The following is a 17,502-nucleotide window of genomic DNA, read 5'->3' as shown; positions in this document are numbered from 1 at the left end:
GTCGAAACTTTCTCTTCCAGTTGCTTGATAATGTGGAGAATAAGATGAAAGGCACGTGTGTGGAAGGCACCATACCTAAATTATTCAGAGGCAAAATGGTGGTACGTGTTTACCAGCTTTCAACAATGATTTTAAATGATTTAAGAATGCTAGTATTTTGGGGGAGACGAACCATGAGAGACGATGGACTCTGAAAAACAAACTGAGGGTTCTAGAGGGGAGGGGGTGGGAGGATGGGTTAGCCTGGTGGTGGGTATTGAGGAGGGCACATTCTGCACGGAGCACTGGGTGTTGTGCACAAACAATGAATCATGGAACACTTCATCTAAAACTAATGATGTAATGTATGGGGATTAACATAAGAATAAAAAAATAAATTAAAAAAAATAATAAAAGGGAGCTTTGGATTCCCATAGTTTCCTTAAAAAAAAAAAAAAAAGAATGCCAGTATTTTGACAATACTTAAGCCATCTTATTTTCCTCATTTGTAGTCCTATATCCAGTGTAAAGAAGTAGACTATCGATCCGATAGAAGAGAAGATTATTATGATATCCAGCTAAGTATAAAAGGAAAGAAAAATAGTAAGTCCTGTGTACATACTGGCATGACCTTTTGCTTATTTCTGTTTTGTGCTAATGCTTCATTTACCCAAGTGGTTTTCGTTGAAATGCTGCACAGAGAACATTGCCCAAGTGACGAGTGTGCGGCACACAGGCTCGGTTCCCCCCCTGGGTCAGGCCCCATGGCATTCACGGCACGGATATTGGCGCTTCCCGACCACGACCTCCCCTTCTCAAAGGAATCCACTGTTTGGGCCTTTAACCTCCCCTCCTAGGTTATTTTTGCATGTTTGAAATACTTACAGAGATGAGCTCATGTAGCTTACAGTGTCTGCTTTGCATTTCTTCTCCTCCACATCCTACCCACGAGTAGTGATCGTGTGATCGTTTTCGCTGCTTTATAGTATTCCACACGGGGGGTAAACTGCAGGTGTTCTGAAACCATTCTTTCCTTGATGTTTGGGTTTTCAGTGTGGGGCTGTTGGGCTGAAGGCTCCTTGACCGTTCTCGTGCCCGGCTCCGGTGCCCGTTTGTGTTCGTGGTGAGTGGAATTGTTGGCTCCAAGGGTCTGTATACATTCAGTAGGTGAAGCCAGCGAGTTTCTCAACTCAGTTTATCAAGTCTGGTCCCTCCAGCAATGAGTGAGAGCTGCCATTGAGCCACACTCCCAGCAGGACTGTCAGCCGTCCCAGCTGTACGTTTTGGTGGGAGTATGGTGCCATCTCGGTTTTAATACACGTTTCCCTGAAGGTCAGCGACATTGTCACCCTTCCAAATGCTTACTGGCAGTTAGGGTATCTTCTTGAACTTCAGGAATGTATTTAATAGGGACATAATGTCATCGTTGAGCAGTTCTGTCACCTGTGATTTATGGATCTGTGTGGATTTACTTTTCATCATGGGCTCTGTTTTCCAGTTTCTTTGCATCCTTATTGGATGCCTGCCATGGTGATTTTTATACTGTTGGGTATGGGATGTTCTTAACCTTTGTTCTGGGGCACGTTGAAGTGACTTGGACATAGGGTGGTTCTTCGGAGGCTCGTTTTTACGCTCTGTCAGGTGGGAGCTCAACAGTGTTAGGCTACTTGGGCCCACAGCTGAGGCAGCACCGTTCTGAGCCTTCTGCTTGGGGCTCCATGTGTGAGGGGGCTTTTCACCGTGGCTGGAGGGAGCGGAGCAGAGACCGTTCGCAGGCCGGCATGAGCTCTGGGGACTGCTCTCCCGTCCTTTGGGCACTTCTTTCCCTGGCCCCAGATAGTATCTTCCCTCTGTCAGGGAGACACTGGGCCTTGTTTGGGTTTCTCTTCTGCACAGTGAGCGGGGACAGGTGAAGGGCTCCTTCCAGATCCCGGTTCTGTAGTGCCCATCGTCCAGGGTGTGACCTTGTTGAGCACAGGACATGGAGTCCGGGCAGGAGCAGGGCAGGAGCAGGGCAGGAGCGCTGCCGCATGCGCTCGGGGTGCTCGCCCGGCGGTGGGCTTCTCGGGGCTGCTCCGCGTGGGGCTCGCCTCTGTTCATTCTTGTTGAACGGCATTTCAGAATTTGAGTGAAATCAGCCAATCATTCTCTGCTTTTTGTGTTAAGAACACCTGCTCTGAAGGCATAAGCTATTTTATCTATTACTGTTTTCTCTTTTCTCTTTATCCGTAATCCACCTGGAATGGATTTTTGCACGTGGTAGGACGTCAGGACTGATCCCCCCGCATATGGGTCTCTCTTGAACCCGTCACATTCTTCCCTTGTTCTGCACCTTTGTCAGCAGACGTTCCTATCCATGTGGATTTGTTTTTAGCCTCTGTCTTCTGGTCTGCTGGTTGTCCTTGGGCGAATTCTCTATCTTCCCCCACGCGCCCCAGCTTTGTTGTGGTTTAACTGACAAAATCGTAAGCTAATCACAGCGAGCATTGTGATTCTTCTGGACACACTGTGAAGGGAGCACTCCATCCCCGTGAACGCATCTGTCCCTGCACATCGTCCTCTTGTGTGCGAGTCAGAGCGTTTGAGTTCTCTTGTAGCAACAGGAGCTTCCCGGCTCAGTCCCCGTGTTTGATATTAGGCCCTTGTCCCGATTCATCTTACTTATGTCCCATCCTGTCCCTCTTATCCCCACAGTCCTGCTCTCTACCTGCACTGCCTCAATTGTAGCTTTATGATAAGTGGGTCAAAATGTGTACTTTAAGGTTCCTTGATTTTGTTAAAGTGGGTAAAACATTTGACTCCGCATGAACGCTTATCACACCCTTAGGAAACCATGTCGGTGGGGTTCTTAGAGGTTCAGGGCTTCTGTTCTGGAGCTGTGGCAGGCGTGGCGGGTGTCGGGCAGAGGCCGGGAGCCGCTGCTCTGGGCTGCTCTTCTCTCCGCTCTCTTTCCCAGCGTGCCGAAGCGTGTTGGGGTGGCTGCGTTACCATCAGGGCTCTAGTGAAATCATCGGCTGACTTTCTTCACTTTCTCTCTTTCAAGTATTTGAATCATTTGTGGACTACGTGGCTGTGGAACAACTAGACGGTGACAATAAATACGACGCTGGGGAGCACGGTTTGCAGGTAACGTGGGAACTGTGTACCGCCTTTCCCATCACTGTGTTTTCACATCCTTTGCTTCAGTTGTGGACGGGAAAGTCACTTGTACCTTTTCATACGCTGTTCATATTTAGAGCTCAAAAGATTTTACTTCTTAGTGCAGACACTATATTTTGGGGCCTCCAATTGTGCAGCTGGTGGGGCTGAGCTGGGGGCGGGAGGTTGACGTTCAGCATCTTGGGTAGACCCGTCACCCAGCACACGGGAGACCCCGTCCCGCTGTAGGGAGGCGTGTTCTCCACGGCATCCAGGACCCTGCTCCTCGCCTCACTGGTTTCCGCTGGAGCTTTTCCTCAGCTTCTAGTTGCAGTAGAAGTTCGTTCTTTCTTGGACTTTGGACTCATGGGTGGTTTGCACTTTGGCGTGTGTGTGTGTGTGTGTGTGTGTGTGTGTGTAAGATGGGGTTAGTTTTCTAAAGGATCTAAAGGATCATGACTTGTAGAACGAGGAGTGCATTTTCTGTTCCTTGTTCTGTGAATACGTGGTGTCCCTGATTGTTTTCCACAAAGCCCCGCGGGGACTCTAAGCTTCTGGCAGAGCACCAAGCACTGTGGACAAGTGACTGGTCAGTCCGTGGCCGGGTGGAGAGACACGGACTGTGGCGTGTTCCTGGCTGCCAGTCAGTAAGTGGGTCAGTAGCACCTTCACGGATGCAGCGTCCAGAGTCTGTGTTGGACTCATAACCTGGACACATGGGCTCAGCCATTTTATGATTTTCCACACCATCCTGTGTTTACCAAGCTGGCTACCTTAGAATTCATGGTGCTGGTGTGCCCATGTTTCAGTGAGCCGCAGATCTGCTCTTCTGCTTGGTCAGGCCGCTCAGGATGCTGCGTTGTGGATCAGAAAGTCACTTTGCAAGCATGTGACTAGATGTGCTTAGGAAACAGTCAACTCACAAGAATTTCTCTTGTCCACACTGGACGGTTTGGGGTCTGGGTGAGCAGAGTATGTATTTTAGAATCATAGCCTCAATGGACTGTGGTAGAGAAACAATTCTTTTATTGTTCTTTTAAGTTATATCAAAACCATGCCGTTCCTTTGTATGGCAGGTTCCTTGGGTTTTCATTTTTCTTTCCAGAGCTACTTTGTCATCTTAGGCACGCTAATGCGACATCAGAGAGCCTTGTCTTGTGGCTTGTCACAGGCACAGTGCCTCGGCTGGATGTACCCGGCCCCAGAAGGAAGGTCTGAATCAGAAGCTGAGCTGTGTTGAGAGCCCGGTGGTCTGGTAGTGGTGGAGTTGGGCAGAGGCTTATTTTCGTGAGGAAACCAGAGGCGGCTGAGGCGGGGCCAGGCATGTGGGAGCTGTGGAGTTGGGGGCCCCCCGCCCCGAGGAGGCCTTGTTGAGAAGTGGGGCACGTCCCGCTGCAGCGAGGCCGCGTTGCTGATGTGAGGGTCTTGCTGCTCTCGAGTGAGGACCGTGTTCAGAAGTGGGTTGGAGTGTAAGCGCCGAGTGCGTGCAGTGCATCATGTGCTCTGAGGTGAACGTGCTCCGAGGCCAGGGGCAGGAAGCCGCTGACCGGTTGCCGCCCCGCCCCGTGCCTGTGAGCAGCCGCACTTGTTGCGGCCAGGTGTCTGTAAGCACGCCTGGTCTCGCCTCCCTGCAGTCCCCGGCGTCTGCCTTTCCAGTGCATGGTTTTCTGTGCTTTTCCATATTTCCCGTCGTGTTTAATGACTATAACACACCAGCAAGTGATTAAGCCCTAATTTACTTAGCTGTTCCTCTGTCGTGGGGCATCAGAATATAATCCAGAGTAAATCGCTCACACACAAGCTCTTGCAGCAAACCTGAGAAAGAGCTAAGCAGAACATTTTACTTTTATTTTTTTTAAGATTTTATTTATTTGACAGAGACACAGCGAGAGAGGGAACACAAGCAGGGGGAGCGGGAGAGGGAGAAGCAGGCTCCCCGCCGAGCAGGGAGCCCGATGTGGGACTCAATCCCAGGACCCTGGGATCATGACCTGAGCCGAAGGCGGACGCTTAACGACTGAGCCACCCGGGCACCCCTGACTTTATTTTTTAGTTGAAGCGTCGTTGACGTGTGCGGTATTACACTTGCTTCAGGCGTGCTGCGTAGTGATGTCGTGTTCACATACATCATGAAGTGCTCACTACAGAGTTCGCATGGTGCTGCTGACTCTGTCCCTACACGTACTTTGTATCTGTGACCTGTTTTGTAACTGGAAGTTTGTATCTCTTGACACCCCTCATCTGTTTCGCCCCTCCCCCACCCTCTGACAACCACCAGGTTTTCTCTGTTTGCGCTTGGTTCTCTTCTTTTGTCTTTGTGTGTGTGCATTTAAGATTCTATTTGTCAGAGAGAGGGAGGGGGTGGAGAATGTGCAAGTTGGGGGAAGGGGACGGGAGAGGGAATTTCAAGCAGACTCTGCTCTGAGTTTGGAGCCCAACGGGGGCTTGATCTCACCCCTGAGATCATGACCTGAGTGAAACCAAGAGTCGGATGCTTAACCAACTGAGCCACCCGTGAGCCTGTTTCTTAAACAACATTTTAAAAGCACCCCAGCTGGATACCTACCCTTCCTCTCCCACCAGATCTCTCCAACCGCTATTGCTGTCCTTGCTTCAGGGACTAAGTAGGGCTGAACTAAACTTGCATTTCTTTTTCAATGTTCAGGAAGCAGAGAAAGGTGTGAAATTCCTAACTTTGCCACCAGTGTTACATCTACAGCTGATGAGATTTATGTATGACCCTCAGACGGACCAAAATATCAAGATCAATGATAGGTAATTTATAGTGGGATGTGAAAGTTAAGATTGAATCATCGCCTGACTTGGGGTTCAGTCTTAGCGCTTTGTTTAGTCTTTTTATATTTTCAGTCCATCTCTGATGTACTTAGGTCTCTCTCTTGCCTCACTGTCCCAAGAATAATGGTTTTAAAGGGATAATTTCCCTTACGAGATTTCAGAGGCTGTTCCTCTCATTGCTCCCTCTTAGGGAACCCCAGTCCCCTCCACACTGGGGCAGATGGAGGTCTGAGGGGAGAGGGCTTTCTGCTCCACCTGTTTTGCACTCACCAGAATGCCGCTGTTAACCTCAGGAGTGGAATTTGATGTTGCTGTATTTGTTTGAATACAGTCCTCCAATATTTTGTAATCTCTCAGTTGGTATTCTAGAATGTGTTGGAATTTTCAGGAAGATGATGTAGATGTATGTGTGTGCCTTATTCTAGGTGTTTTCCCCGTTCTTAAAATGCCAGATAAAAAGAATGATAGTAAATACTACTTTACCTGGTTTAGAATATAGAACTTTGGTACTGGTTAGTTTGGGCACAGGATAGAGGTTGGTTAGTCACCCATCAAACTTGAGGGAGAATGGACCCAGTCAAATTATTTGCCACCAGCCGGGTCTTTGCTCTTTCATTCTTGCCCATCGCTCTGGAATCTGTATGAAACAGTCTCCACCAGACCTCACAGATTGGCGTCCCGCAGACCAAGGCCAGTCTGCTGGTGTGTTTTGTTGGGTCCCCACCTTGCTTTTGTTTCTGTTTTTATTGGCATTAGTTGCCAACATTAAAAAACAACAACAACCCCCCCCCCCCCCCCCCCAAAAAAAACCCCCATCAGATTTCACGTAGAAGCCCAGATTTCTGGCATCCTTTAGGAATTCTGAACATTTGGCAGCGCAGCCAGGATTGCTGAGGGCGGCACTGGGCTGGTGCTGGGGCGGCTGCCCCTTCAGACTCTGTGAGCTCGCTCTCCGAGTCCTCGACCACCCGCCTCTCAAGGCACTGCTGATTAATTTCGACTGTGTTGTTAAAATGTTTATGGACCCAGTCATTGAAAAGCAAATCAAGTTCAGGATGTCTTTAGAAATCATGGGGTGTAGGGGATCCTTGCTTACATGTCTTCGTTGTTCAGATCCGATTTCCTGTGTTTCTCAGACGTACAGTATATGCTCTGTTCTAAGTTCTGGACAGCCAGAATTATTCATTAATAACATTTGGAATTACCCACATCCTAGAAGAGTCACGGTGTACATCTTATCACAAGACTGGCTGTTGTGTAATACCCTGAATTTGAAATTCTGTCAAGCATCATCTCAGTGCATTTAGAGCATTTTCCTCCTACCTAGCTTCAAATTTTTTACTGCTGTCTGAATAATTAACTTGTTCTAATGAATGGGAGCTGCCTCCGAAGTGTTCATGGGGTCTCCCAAGTCACATTGATACTTGGCTTTCCAAATGAAGATGAGCCAATAAATTAGAACGTCTAGCAATAAATAAAGTTTACCTTTAAACTATTTCACGTGTGAATGAAACCTGGATTTCTTTAAAAATGTTTTTTAATAGGTTTGAATTCCCAGAACAGTTACCACTCGATGAATTTTTGCAAAAAACAGATCCTAAGGACCCTGCAAATTATATTCTTCATGCAGTCCTGGTTCACAGTGGAGATAATCATGGTGGACATTATGTGGTTTATCTAAACCCCAAAGGGGATGGCAAAGTAAGTGCTGGGCAGGGGTGGAGTCGGATGTGATGGTGTGTAGGGCATTCACCCTGGCACTCAGCTTCACCTTAGCCCAGTCCTGCCCGATGGCCTGGATAGCAAAAGATCCCCCCCGGGCTCTGATTTCTCTCTGTGCTCTCTTGCACTACTTGCTGATACTTTAAAGGTGAATAGTAAATTAGCGATTATACTGTATTATGTGTCTCTTTATCAGTATTGAGCGTTGAACCTTGATCCCTTCGTATGTAAAGTGAGGCACCTATTTCCCACTTAAGAGCACCAGCAGAGTCATCATCCACGGCCGGGGAGGCAGTGCTGGGGGCACGTCATTCTGCAGGCCTGGTTGTCCGCGCTCTGTGACCCTCCGTCTGCCCCAGGTTTGCGTGGATCTGCTCTCCCGTAGTCGTCCCCAGGGGACGAGGGTCTCCTCGGGCTCTGTGTCCAGGACTGTAGGGCCAGTGAGGAACAGCGCAGAGGCCGAGCCCACCTCGCTCGAGCTGAGGAGATTTGGTGGAGGGACCCACATAGCACCAGACCACGATGAACCTTTTACTGTAAGATTTAAGTACCGTTGAAAGTGACTCGATCCACAATGAAGAGATTGGAAGATAAGTATAATGTACAACTCTGCTGACTTTTTAAAGTCAGGCCCTCACTTGCTGTGAGACTATGTCATGAGATAGGATCAAATGTCCCCATTTAATTTTATAACTGTACCATAAAACTTCGATTTTACTAGCAGCGTAGGTGTGCTCTGTATGGTTTTCTCAAATGTGTAAAGAGTTGTACTGTCAGTCGATTGAATGTAAATTGAAGTGGGCTGTTGGAGGGTAAGGATTGCCAACAGACGCGCCTTCACAGCCCGCCCCCTACCCCGCCTACCCCGAATGCGGGCCGGAGTCGGCTGGGGTGCCGGGGAGCTTGGTGAGAGGCCGGCTTACCTGACGCGGTGCCCCGGGGCCGGCACATCCTCAGATGACTCGTTTTAGGAGAACACCGCCTCTTTGTGTGCTTCATCTCTGCCGCGTCTCCTTGCTTTCCTTGTCAGTGGTGTAAATTTGACGACGACGTGGTGTCCAGGTGTACGAAGGAGGAGGCCATCGAGCACAACTACGGGGGCCACGACGACGACCTGTCCGTGCGGCATTGCACCAACGCGTACATGCTGGTGTACATCAGGGAGTCCAAGCTCAGTGAGTAGCGCCGCTCGCTCGGCTCCGCGCTGCAGGCCAGAGTCCCCGATCCCTGGGTGCTGCCCAGCTCTGCTGGCTGTCCCCACGCGGTCGCGGTCTTGGCTCGCACGGCCCTGGTCCCTGCACCTCCAGGGGACTCGCGGTCCTAAGTAGTTTTCACTCGAATAAGATTGCTGTATTGACAACCACATGGCATTGGGGCCTTCTGAGGAAGGGAGCAGAGAACCTGCACACAGGTGAGCGAGAAGGCACGTTTGTCGTGCAGGTGAGGTTTTACAAGCGGTCACTGACCACGACATCCCTCAGCAGTTAGTAGAGCGACTCCAGGAGGAGAAAAGGATCGAGGCCCAGAAGCGGAAGGAGCGGCAGGAAGCCCACCTCTACATGCAAGTGCAGGTCAGCCTTGCTTCTGCGGCGTCGCTGCCCCCGTGGTGGGGGCTTGCTCCCTGAGCATTTGTGACTGAGGGGCCACTCAGGGGAAGGGCCCCCAGACTGAGCCACGCTCTCTCAGCGTGGGCATGGAGGAGCTCAGAGGGGGGAGGGCCCCTGGAGGGGGGGTGGGAGGGCGAGCTCGCGGTGGGAGGTGGTGCTCCAGGCCATGGAGAGGCGTCACCGGTGATGGGGAAGGAAGGAGAGCTGGATGGGGAGGTGAACTTCCAGAAGGTTTGGGTTTATGGTTCGGTTGCTCTGTTGGGAAGTGGGTGCTGCTTTCAGCAGGTTGGTTGCCTGGGAAGAGGAGCTAGCTTGGCGTCCTGGCTGGGCCCGGGCTGTATCCAGAGCCCGCCACGCACTGGGCTTCCAGCTCGCCCTCCAGGGAAGGGGTGGGGGTGTGTGTGGAGGTGCAGGTGTTTGTACTTTTTTTTTTTTTAAGATTTTATTTATTTGCGAGAGAGAGAGAGAGAGAGAGCACAAGCAGGGAGGGCAGGGAGAAGCAGGTTCCCTGCTGAGCAGGGAGCGCAGTGCAGGGCTCAATCCCAGGACCCTGGGATCATGACCTGAGCCGAAGGCAGACGCTTAACCGACGGAGCCACCGAGACATCCGTGTTTGTACTTTCTAACTAAACACCTGATTTCATCCTTCGTCATCTTGATACTTTTCTCTTTGGGTCTCTGGAAGAATGGTCATTGAAGCCAGAGACTAACTCTTCTTAGCTTGTTACTGTGGAAACTTTGTTTTGCTTGGAGTGGTCTCACGGCATCTCTGCGTCTGTTGGAAACTCTGTTGTGTGTTTTCTTGTGTACTTTCAGATAGTTGCAGAGGACCAGTTTTGTGGCCACCAAGGAAATGATATGTACGATGAAGAAAAGGTGAAATACACTGTATTCAAAGTATTGAAAAACTCCTCACTGGCTGAATTTGTCCAGAACCTCTCTCAGACCATGGTGAGTGCCAGCCCTTCTGGGGATGGTTGTTTTCATCTCCAGGTTCTGTCTGCCTTCCTCACTAACTGGACAAGCTGGGATTGGGCATTTGAGCCCAGGTGTCCCGGGAACCCTGGAAGTGGGGGGGCTCTCTCTTGTCCACATCAGCAGGGAGAGCTCAGACTATCATTTTGTTTCTTCTTATCCTAGAATCATTTACATTCATACGGAATTAAAGTATGAGCTGATTTTTTTTTTTTTTTTTTAAGGTTTGATTTATTTATTTGACAGAGACAGCGAGAGAGGGAACACAAGCAGGGGGAGTTGGGAGAGAGCGAAGCAGGCTTCCCGCCGAGCAGGGAGCCCGATGTGGGGCTTGATCCCAGCGCCCCGGGATCATGACCTGAGCCGAAGGCAGACACTTAACGATTGAGCCACCCAGGCGCCCCTGATTTTGTATTAATTAATTTAGTGTTAATTTTTTTCAGGGATTTCCACAAGATCAGATTCGATTATGGCCTATGCAGGCAAGGAGCAATGGAACCAAACGGCCAGCAATGTTGGATAACGAGGCGGATGGCAACAAGACGGTGAGGGCGCATGAGGGTGGCGGGCACCGCGCACCTTGGTCAGAGTCGCTCTGCGCCACTGTCGCTTGTCTGCCTCTGGCCCGCTGAGCGGCAGGCAGCCGTGCTCTTCACTCTCACTTAGCCCCGGAAATACTCTAACACCAGCATCTCTTTTGGAAATAGATGATTGAGCTGAGTGATAATGAAAACCCGTGGACGATATTCCTGGAAACCGTTGATCCGGAGCTGGCTGCCAGTGGGGCCACGTTACCCAAGTTTGATAAAGATCGTAAGTGCCCCCGGGGCAGCAGAGCTGGGGCCCAGGACCAGCGTCCAGACACACACGGGCTTAGCATGCTTCCCTTGCCAAGAGGTCCGGTTCCAGAAATGCCCCTGAACCCCTTTCCGTGTTGAGGCTTCTTGGCGAAGCTGGGCGGGCCTGACTGGCTGCCGGTGGCGAGCAGGCCGCGGCCGCGCTGAGTCCGTGTGGTTCGCCGCGCGCCTCACAGGGGCCCACAGAGCCAGGCTGCAGACCCTCCCTGCCCAGGGCCGGGTAGTAAATGTCTCACGCCTGTGGGCCGTTGGCGGCCTCTACCGCCCGAAAGCGGGTGCAGAAATTCAGCAACGAACAGGTTGGCCGTCTGCTGGCACAACTATGCCAAAACAGGTGGGTCAGAGTCTGCTGACGGTCGCTCTAAAATGGTCAGTTCTTACTGCTGTAAAGACACACAATACTAGCATTTTCTCATGGCAGCACTCAGCTAGCTGGTTAGTACCTATCCTTGAAAATAAGATGCCTCGTAAGTTCACTGCCCTCGGTCCCATCCTCACTGCCTCGGATTACTGTTGCCCGGGGGCCTGACGTGCCGAATGATGCTGTCCTCCTAGGGTCAGTCAGCGTTTTGATGAACCTCACCTGACACGGTAGCTTTTGGGTGCCAGACGCTGTCACTTGGTTGCCTACTATTAATATTTTTAGGACATTGTCCCAAGTGTTAAGATCCTAACAAAACCTGTTTGTTAACCTTGTAGATGATGTCATGCTATTTTTGAAGATGTATGATCCCAAAACACGGAGCTTGAATTACTGTGGGCACATCTACACACCAATATCCTGTAAAATACGTAAGTCCTAATGCCCTCACCGTTGGAGTTGGTTTTGCTAAAGTCTTGGTCCGTTACAGCTCTGGATTCTTTGTTTTTCTCGAACGCAGGTGACTTGCTCCCGGTTATGTGTGACAGAGCAGGATTTATCCAAGATACTAGCCTTATCCTCTATGAGGTTTGGATGGCTTGTTTTTCTGTAATCAGTGTATCGTTTGTGGTTTGGGGAGGGCTTTTCTTGTTTGTTTTGCTAGCCCTGACTTCCTTGTTGTGTGCAGTCTGCAGCTAAGTGGTGGGGGCCCCGGGTGGTGTCTAGTAGAGGGTCACGTTTGTAGATGTCTGATTTTTCCTCATTTGGGCTCAGTGATCATTACGTCTTTGTGGATAGTAACGTTCCCATTAGCACTCTCATTAGAAACGTAGGGCCGAGAGAACAGAATTCTCGGGGAGAACACCTGCGGCGTCTGGTTATATTAAACGTTAGGCAGACGTTCCCCGGTAACCATTCATCTCTCTTACTGTAGGAAGTTAAACCGAATTTAACAGAGAGAATTCAGGATTATGACGTGTCTCTTGATAAAGCCCTCGATGAACTAATGGATGGTGACATTATAGTCTTCCAGAAGTAAGTACTTTTTGAAGGACTGTTTCACTTTGTACTAAGAGTGAGTTTCCCCATAAGCCCCAGAAGCAGGAAACAAAACTGTGTCAAGACGCTGAGTTAGATTTTGTTTAAGTAGCTGAGAATGTTGACAGAAGTCGGCCTCTCCCAGTTTGGGGATCGTGGGCAGTGAACCTTTTGCTCATGTAACGAATGGTCTCATTTCCTAAGAATCCGTGATGAGCACGGCAGCTCTTAGTGGGGTGGCAGAAGTCCTTCCAACAGTAGCAGGCTGGTTTTCCTTCCCCTCAGCATGAGCATCCCTGGCACACACCTGCATAGGCAGTTTGTTTAGGGCCCGTCGGACCGGCAGGTCCTTGCCTGGGCTCTTGTAGAAGCCACCTGGCCGTGGCGGGCTTGAGCACCGGTGATGGGGCCCCCGAGAGCAGGGGTTGGCAGACTTGTGTTTGGAGGACCAGGTAGTAAATATCTGCTGCCTTAGCAGGGAGGTGGTCGCCTGCCAGCTCGGGGTCAGAGAGTGGGCTCTGCCGTGAGGCCCGTCATGCCGAGTCCTTCCCTGTGTATAAAACGGGAGGACATGGTTTCGTGCCCTCGTCAGGATGCGAAGCAGGGGGCGGTTTGCACTAGCACGTGGGAGCCTCCGAGCACAGCTCCTGTGTGTGGTGGCCTTTCCTTAACTGTCCTGGCTACGGACTCGCTGGGACAGACTCCTGGCATCCACACTCTTAGTCCGTGTCACTGTGGGTTCAGAGGTGATGCCTTTTTTTTTAATAACCATTATCCCTGGCCTGGACTTCGATTCAGTCTGCAATCTGTTTCTTTCTCTCCCCGCAGGGATGACCCTGAAAATGATAACAGTGAATTACCCACTGCAAAAGAATATTTCAGAGACCTCTATCACCGTGTTGATGTCATTTTCTGTGATAAAACGATCCCTAATGATCCTGGATTTGTGGTTACATTATCAAACCGAATGAATTATTTTCAGGTATTTGACAAATGGTCTTTCCCCTTCAGATTCTATACCAGAGAGACCAAGTTCTTAAAAAGGAAGGGTTGCTGAAGAGAGAGAAGCTGATGGGTTTGGTTCTGGAGGAGGGTGACGGCCCCATTGTCTGAGCGGTTCTTGAGGGGATTGGTGCTGGCGCTGCCCCCTCCCACCCCCACCTCATCCACCCCGGCATGATTTGGTTTCAGAGATGCTAGTTTTTACAGCAGCTTTGCTTCAATTACAACTTGCCATTGGAAAATAAACCTGTAGACCTCACCGATAAAAGTGAGAAACCCTTGGGGCCCCTGGCTGGCTGGGTGGGAGGAGTGTGTGGCTGTTGATTTCAGGGTTGTGAGTTGGAGCCCCACATTGTGTGCAGAGTTTGCTTAGATAAATAATCTTTAAAAGGAAAGGTGGGGCACCTGGGTGGCTCAGTCGGTTAGGTGTCTGTCTCTTGATCTCCGCTCAAGTCGTGTGTTCAGGCTACTTAAAAAAAAAAAAAAGGCAAAAAACCCTTTAACAGGTGATTTCACTGATGTGCCGCCCCCCTGGAGCATACACTGGGGAGTATAGTTTATTTTCAGTCGGTGGTAGATTTTTAGGCCATGTAAATTCAGGCTATTCATTTCACATTTCTTTAAGAATATTCGGTAAATAGTTAATGGTAGAGTTTATAAGCAAATTTCAGTTCACTCCCCAACATGGGCCTTCTTTTCTGACTTTGGGTCCTTTCCCTCCTCCCAGGTTGCAAAGACAGTGGCCCAGAGGCTCAACACTGACCCCATGTTGCTCCAGTTTTTCAAGTCTCAAGGGTAAGGCGCTCCCCGGCCCCTTGCTGTTTGGTCTGTACTGCATGCCCTCCATAACTGATCTTGACATCATGGAACTAATTTTAATAATAGCTGGCTGCAGCATCTGACAGGCCACCGCTTAGTTTCCGATACAGTCGTCACCATGCACATCCTGCCCACACTGCTCCCAGATGTCCGAGTAGTTGGCAGTCTGCCTCATCTAGAGCCAGACTTGTTTAGATACATCACCAACACCTCTCCCGAGCATCCAGCCGGGGCCACCCCGGCCAGGTTCGCACGTGCCCTGTCCCCATTGCTGAGAGCGCATGTGGGACCACCAGGGGGGACTAAGGGCTCGGGAAACAGGAGTATGGAGGGAAGCCCTGTGCCAGGCCCACAGTTTGAATCTAGGCGTACGGGCAGTGGTTTGTGTTTATGCTAACTCACGGATATTTGTTTTAGGCAAATAAGTCATTTGTTTATTTGCTGTTTTCTTGTGCAGTTATAGGGACGGCCCAGGTAACCCTCTTAGACATAATTATGAAGGGACTTTAAGAGATCTCCTACAGTTCTTCAAGCCTAGACAACCTAAGAAACTTTACTATCAGCAGGTATGAGTCCGAATTCATGTAACTGTGGGTCATAAGGAGGTTTGGGTTTTGTGGAGACATATCTGATAGTCTCTCTTTTCTCAATAGCTTAAGATGAAAATCACAGACTTTGAAAACAGACGAAGTTTTAAGTGTATTTGGTTAAACAGCCAGTTTAGGGAAGAGGTACGTGCTTTTTAATGATACGAATTTTTATTCTCATTGGTGTGTGTTTAGTGTTTGTCTAGCTCTTGAAAACTAAAACAACGAAATAAAGGCGTTAGAGGCCCTCTGTCCCCCTCTTGCCACCACCACTGCTTCTGAACCATTTCTGCCTCTGCCTGGCCCTCTGGGCTCTAGCGGCGGGCCTGAGGGCAGGGTGGGTGCTGCCTGCCCACTTGAGGTGGTGGTTCTAGAAAAGTCTTTCCCTGCTTGCACCCTAGTGTTTCGCCTTTGTAGCTCTGCCGGTTTTAAGGAAAATGCTCACCGTGTGCCATAAAACATGCTCATCTGGGTGGAATTGACAGGCTGACATCCTCAAGTCCAGCCCTGGTTGTTGTCTCGGCTGACACTGTCCTGTTGTCACTTTGCTGAGAAGAGCCGGCTAGGAGCTGGCCTTCTGTGGGAGAGTTTGCCGAGAAGCTGTCCTGTAAACGGCAACCTTTTGGCATCAAAGTGGCATTTCTAAAACTCCCCTGCAGGCCTGGGCTGGGGCCGGGGGTCCAAGTTCATGCATCAGGGGCCCTCAGACTGGGGGTGTCGGTGATGTGGTGGGGAGCTAGGGACAATTGAAAATCCCTTGCAGGTTTTTCCCCTCTTCCAGCATCGAGGATGTGCTCGAGCAGACCCCTTACGTTTTCTTTCATCTTGTCATTTCCTAGGAAATCACACTATATCCCGATAAGCATGGGTGTGTCCGGGACCTGCTGGAAGAATGTAAAAAGGCTGTTGAGCTTGGGGAGAAGGCGTCAGGGAAACTTAGGCAAGTATCTCCTGTAGCTGGGGGAGGCCTGCGCCCTGCGGCCGTGTTCCCGGGACCCGCGCAGCAGAGTGGCAGACCGGCTCTCCGCCTGGCTTTTGTGGCGGTTTATAAATATTTCACAATTGAGCCATGTTTTTCTTCTTCCTGCCCTGTCTCCTGACTGTTACTAAGCTGTAGAAAGATGAGATTCGGGTAGAAAAGTCACCCACAGTAAAGAGAGGACTCAAATGGAGCATCAGCTGAAACGGCAGAAATCCAGGTGCTTCTGATCCATGAGGCTGATACTCCGGCTGCAGACAGAAGCCCCAGACTTGACGGGCAGTGTTTGTTTCAGGGTCGGGCCTTCTCATCCCCGTGCCCTGCTGTCTGCTCCTAGGACAAAACAAGCCTTGGGGCTCTTTGCTTCCCGGAATGCGTGCTCTGTGATATCAGTAAAAGAATGAGATCTTTATTCTCTAAAGAGTGCACGAGAAAAACACCACAGGTCCTGCCCAGCTGGGAACCGTTGTGGACCCGATGTACACAGTTCTTGGAGACTTGGTTTCCCCTCCATCTCTGTGCCCACACGGGGCCGCGTGGCCTCAGACTGCAGGGGCCGTCGACGGGGCCTCTGTTCCTCCCCGAGGATGCCCTCTTTGGGCCTTTCAGCTCTCCGAAGAGGAAGAAAATAAGCAAATATAGATAGCTTTATAATAAAGAATTTCTTCTTAGGAAGCTACTTACCCGTCCTTTTTTCTCACACGAACTGATGCAGGTCATTCCGCCCTTGTTTTGTGCAGGCTGCTAGAAATCGTAAGCTACAAGATTATTGGCGTGCACCAAGAAGATGAACTGCTGGAGTGCTTATCTCCGGCGACGAGCAGAACGTTTCGAATAGAGGTAACCGGCCCTCCCGTGTGGGCGCCCTGGCCGGTGGGATGGCCCCCCGCCCCTCTCCTCAGATAGCCCTGACTTGCGGACATGGCCTAAGTGTTGTGTAGGATACCAGTAGATGTGATCCCTGCGGTTAATTGTACTCTTACACATTTTGAGGAATTAATACTTTATTGAAATCTTCCTCTGCAAGCACATCAGGTGTGTCGGGTTGAGCGGCATGAGGCCCGCTGACAGCGCTGCTCGACCTTGCCCGCCATCCGTCACACAGCGTGCCGGCCTGCTCTGCTGAAACCCGCCTGACCCCCCCTGCCCCTGCCACAGCGTCCTCCTTGCTCTGGGTCTGACTGCGGAGGTCCCCAAATACGTAGGATCGCAGAGGACTTGTCCTCAGGAGTGAGTTCTAAATATGGGCCACCAAGCAAGTCTGGTTAGAAGCTGTGGCTCCCTGTTGATTGAGGAGTGTTTGAAATTTCCAGTTACTAGACTAGTACATCATTTGGTCTCCAGAAACACAGAGTTTCCTTTAAAAATGCAGATACCTGGGGCGCCTGGGTGGCTCAGTCGTTAAGCGTCTGCCTTCGGCTCAGGTCATGACCCCGGAGTCCTGGGATCGAGCCCCGCATCGGGCTCCCTGCTCGGTGGGAAGCCGGCTCCTCCCTCTCCCACTCCCCCTGCTTGTGTTTCCTCTCTCGCTGTGTCTTTGTCAAAAAATAAATTAAAAAATCTTCAAAAAAAAAAAAAAATGCAGATACCTTCCAACTCGGAGCTCTCCTCATTCTAACAAGACCCAAACCTTGTTGGAGCA

At 50.3% G+C, this 17,502-nt stretch overlaps 1 protein-coding gene across 2 annotated transcripts in view; it reads left to right on the top strand.

Moving 5' to 3' along the window:
* The window catches only part of USP7 (ubiquitin specific peptidase 7), a 65,058-nt gene that overhangs the window by 46,057 nt on the left and 1,499 nt on the right, over window positions 1–17,502 (top strand). For both annotated transcript variants that reach the window (XM_035022251.1, XM_035022252.1), the window contains 19 exons: window positions 21–101; window positions 492–582; window positions 3,023–3,105; window positions 5,783–5,892; window positions 7,458–7,614; window positions 8,666–8,810; window positions 9,076–9,206; window positions 10,059–10,193; window positions 10,661–10,762; window positions 10,925–11,030; window positions 11,774–11,866; window positions 11,956–12,023; window positions 12,370–12,470; window positions 13,302–13,455; window positions 14,203–14,270; window positions 14,752–14,860; window positions 14,948–15,025; window positions 15,721–15,821; window positions 16,601–16,700. In XM_035022251.1, coding sequence (XP_034878142.1) covers window positions 21–101; window positions 492–582; window positions 3,023–3,105; window positions 5,783–5,892; window positions 7,458–7,614; window positions 8,666–8,810; window positions 9,076–9,206; window positions 10,059–10,193; window positions 10,661–10,762; window positions 10,925–11,030; window positions 11,774–11,866; window positions 11,956–12,023; window positions 12,370–12,470; window positions 13,302–13,455; window positions 14,203–14,270; window positions 14,752–14,860; window positions 14,948–15,025; window positions 15,721–15,821; window positions 16,601–16,700 — 2,013 coding nt within the window. The remainder of the gene's footprint in view (window positions 1–20; window positions 102–491; window positions 583–3,022; window positions 3,106–5,782; window positions 5,893–7,457; window positions 7,615–8,665; window positions 8,811–9,075; window positions 9,207–10,058; window positions 10,194–10,660; window positions 10,763–10,924; window positions 11,031–11,773; window positions 11,867–11,955; window positions 12,024–12,369; window positions 12,471–13,301; window positions 13,456–14,202; window positions 14,271–14,751; window positions 14,861–14,947; window positions 15,026–15,720; window positions 15,822–16,600; window positions 16,701–17,502) is intronic.

This window comes from Mirounga leonina, unplaced genomic scaffold, assembly GCF_011800145.1.
Source record: "Mirounga leonina isolate KUSES-001 unplaced genomic scaffold, KU_Mleo_1.0 Mir_175, whole genome shotgun sequence".
Taxonomy (NCBI): Eukaryota; Metazoa; Chordata; class Mammalia; order Carnivora; family Phocidae; genus Mirounga; species Mirounga leonina.
This window is presented reverse-complemented; position numbering and strand designations above follow the sequence as displayed.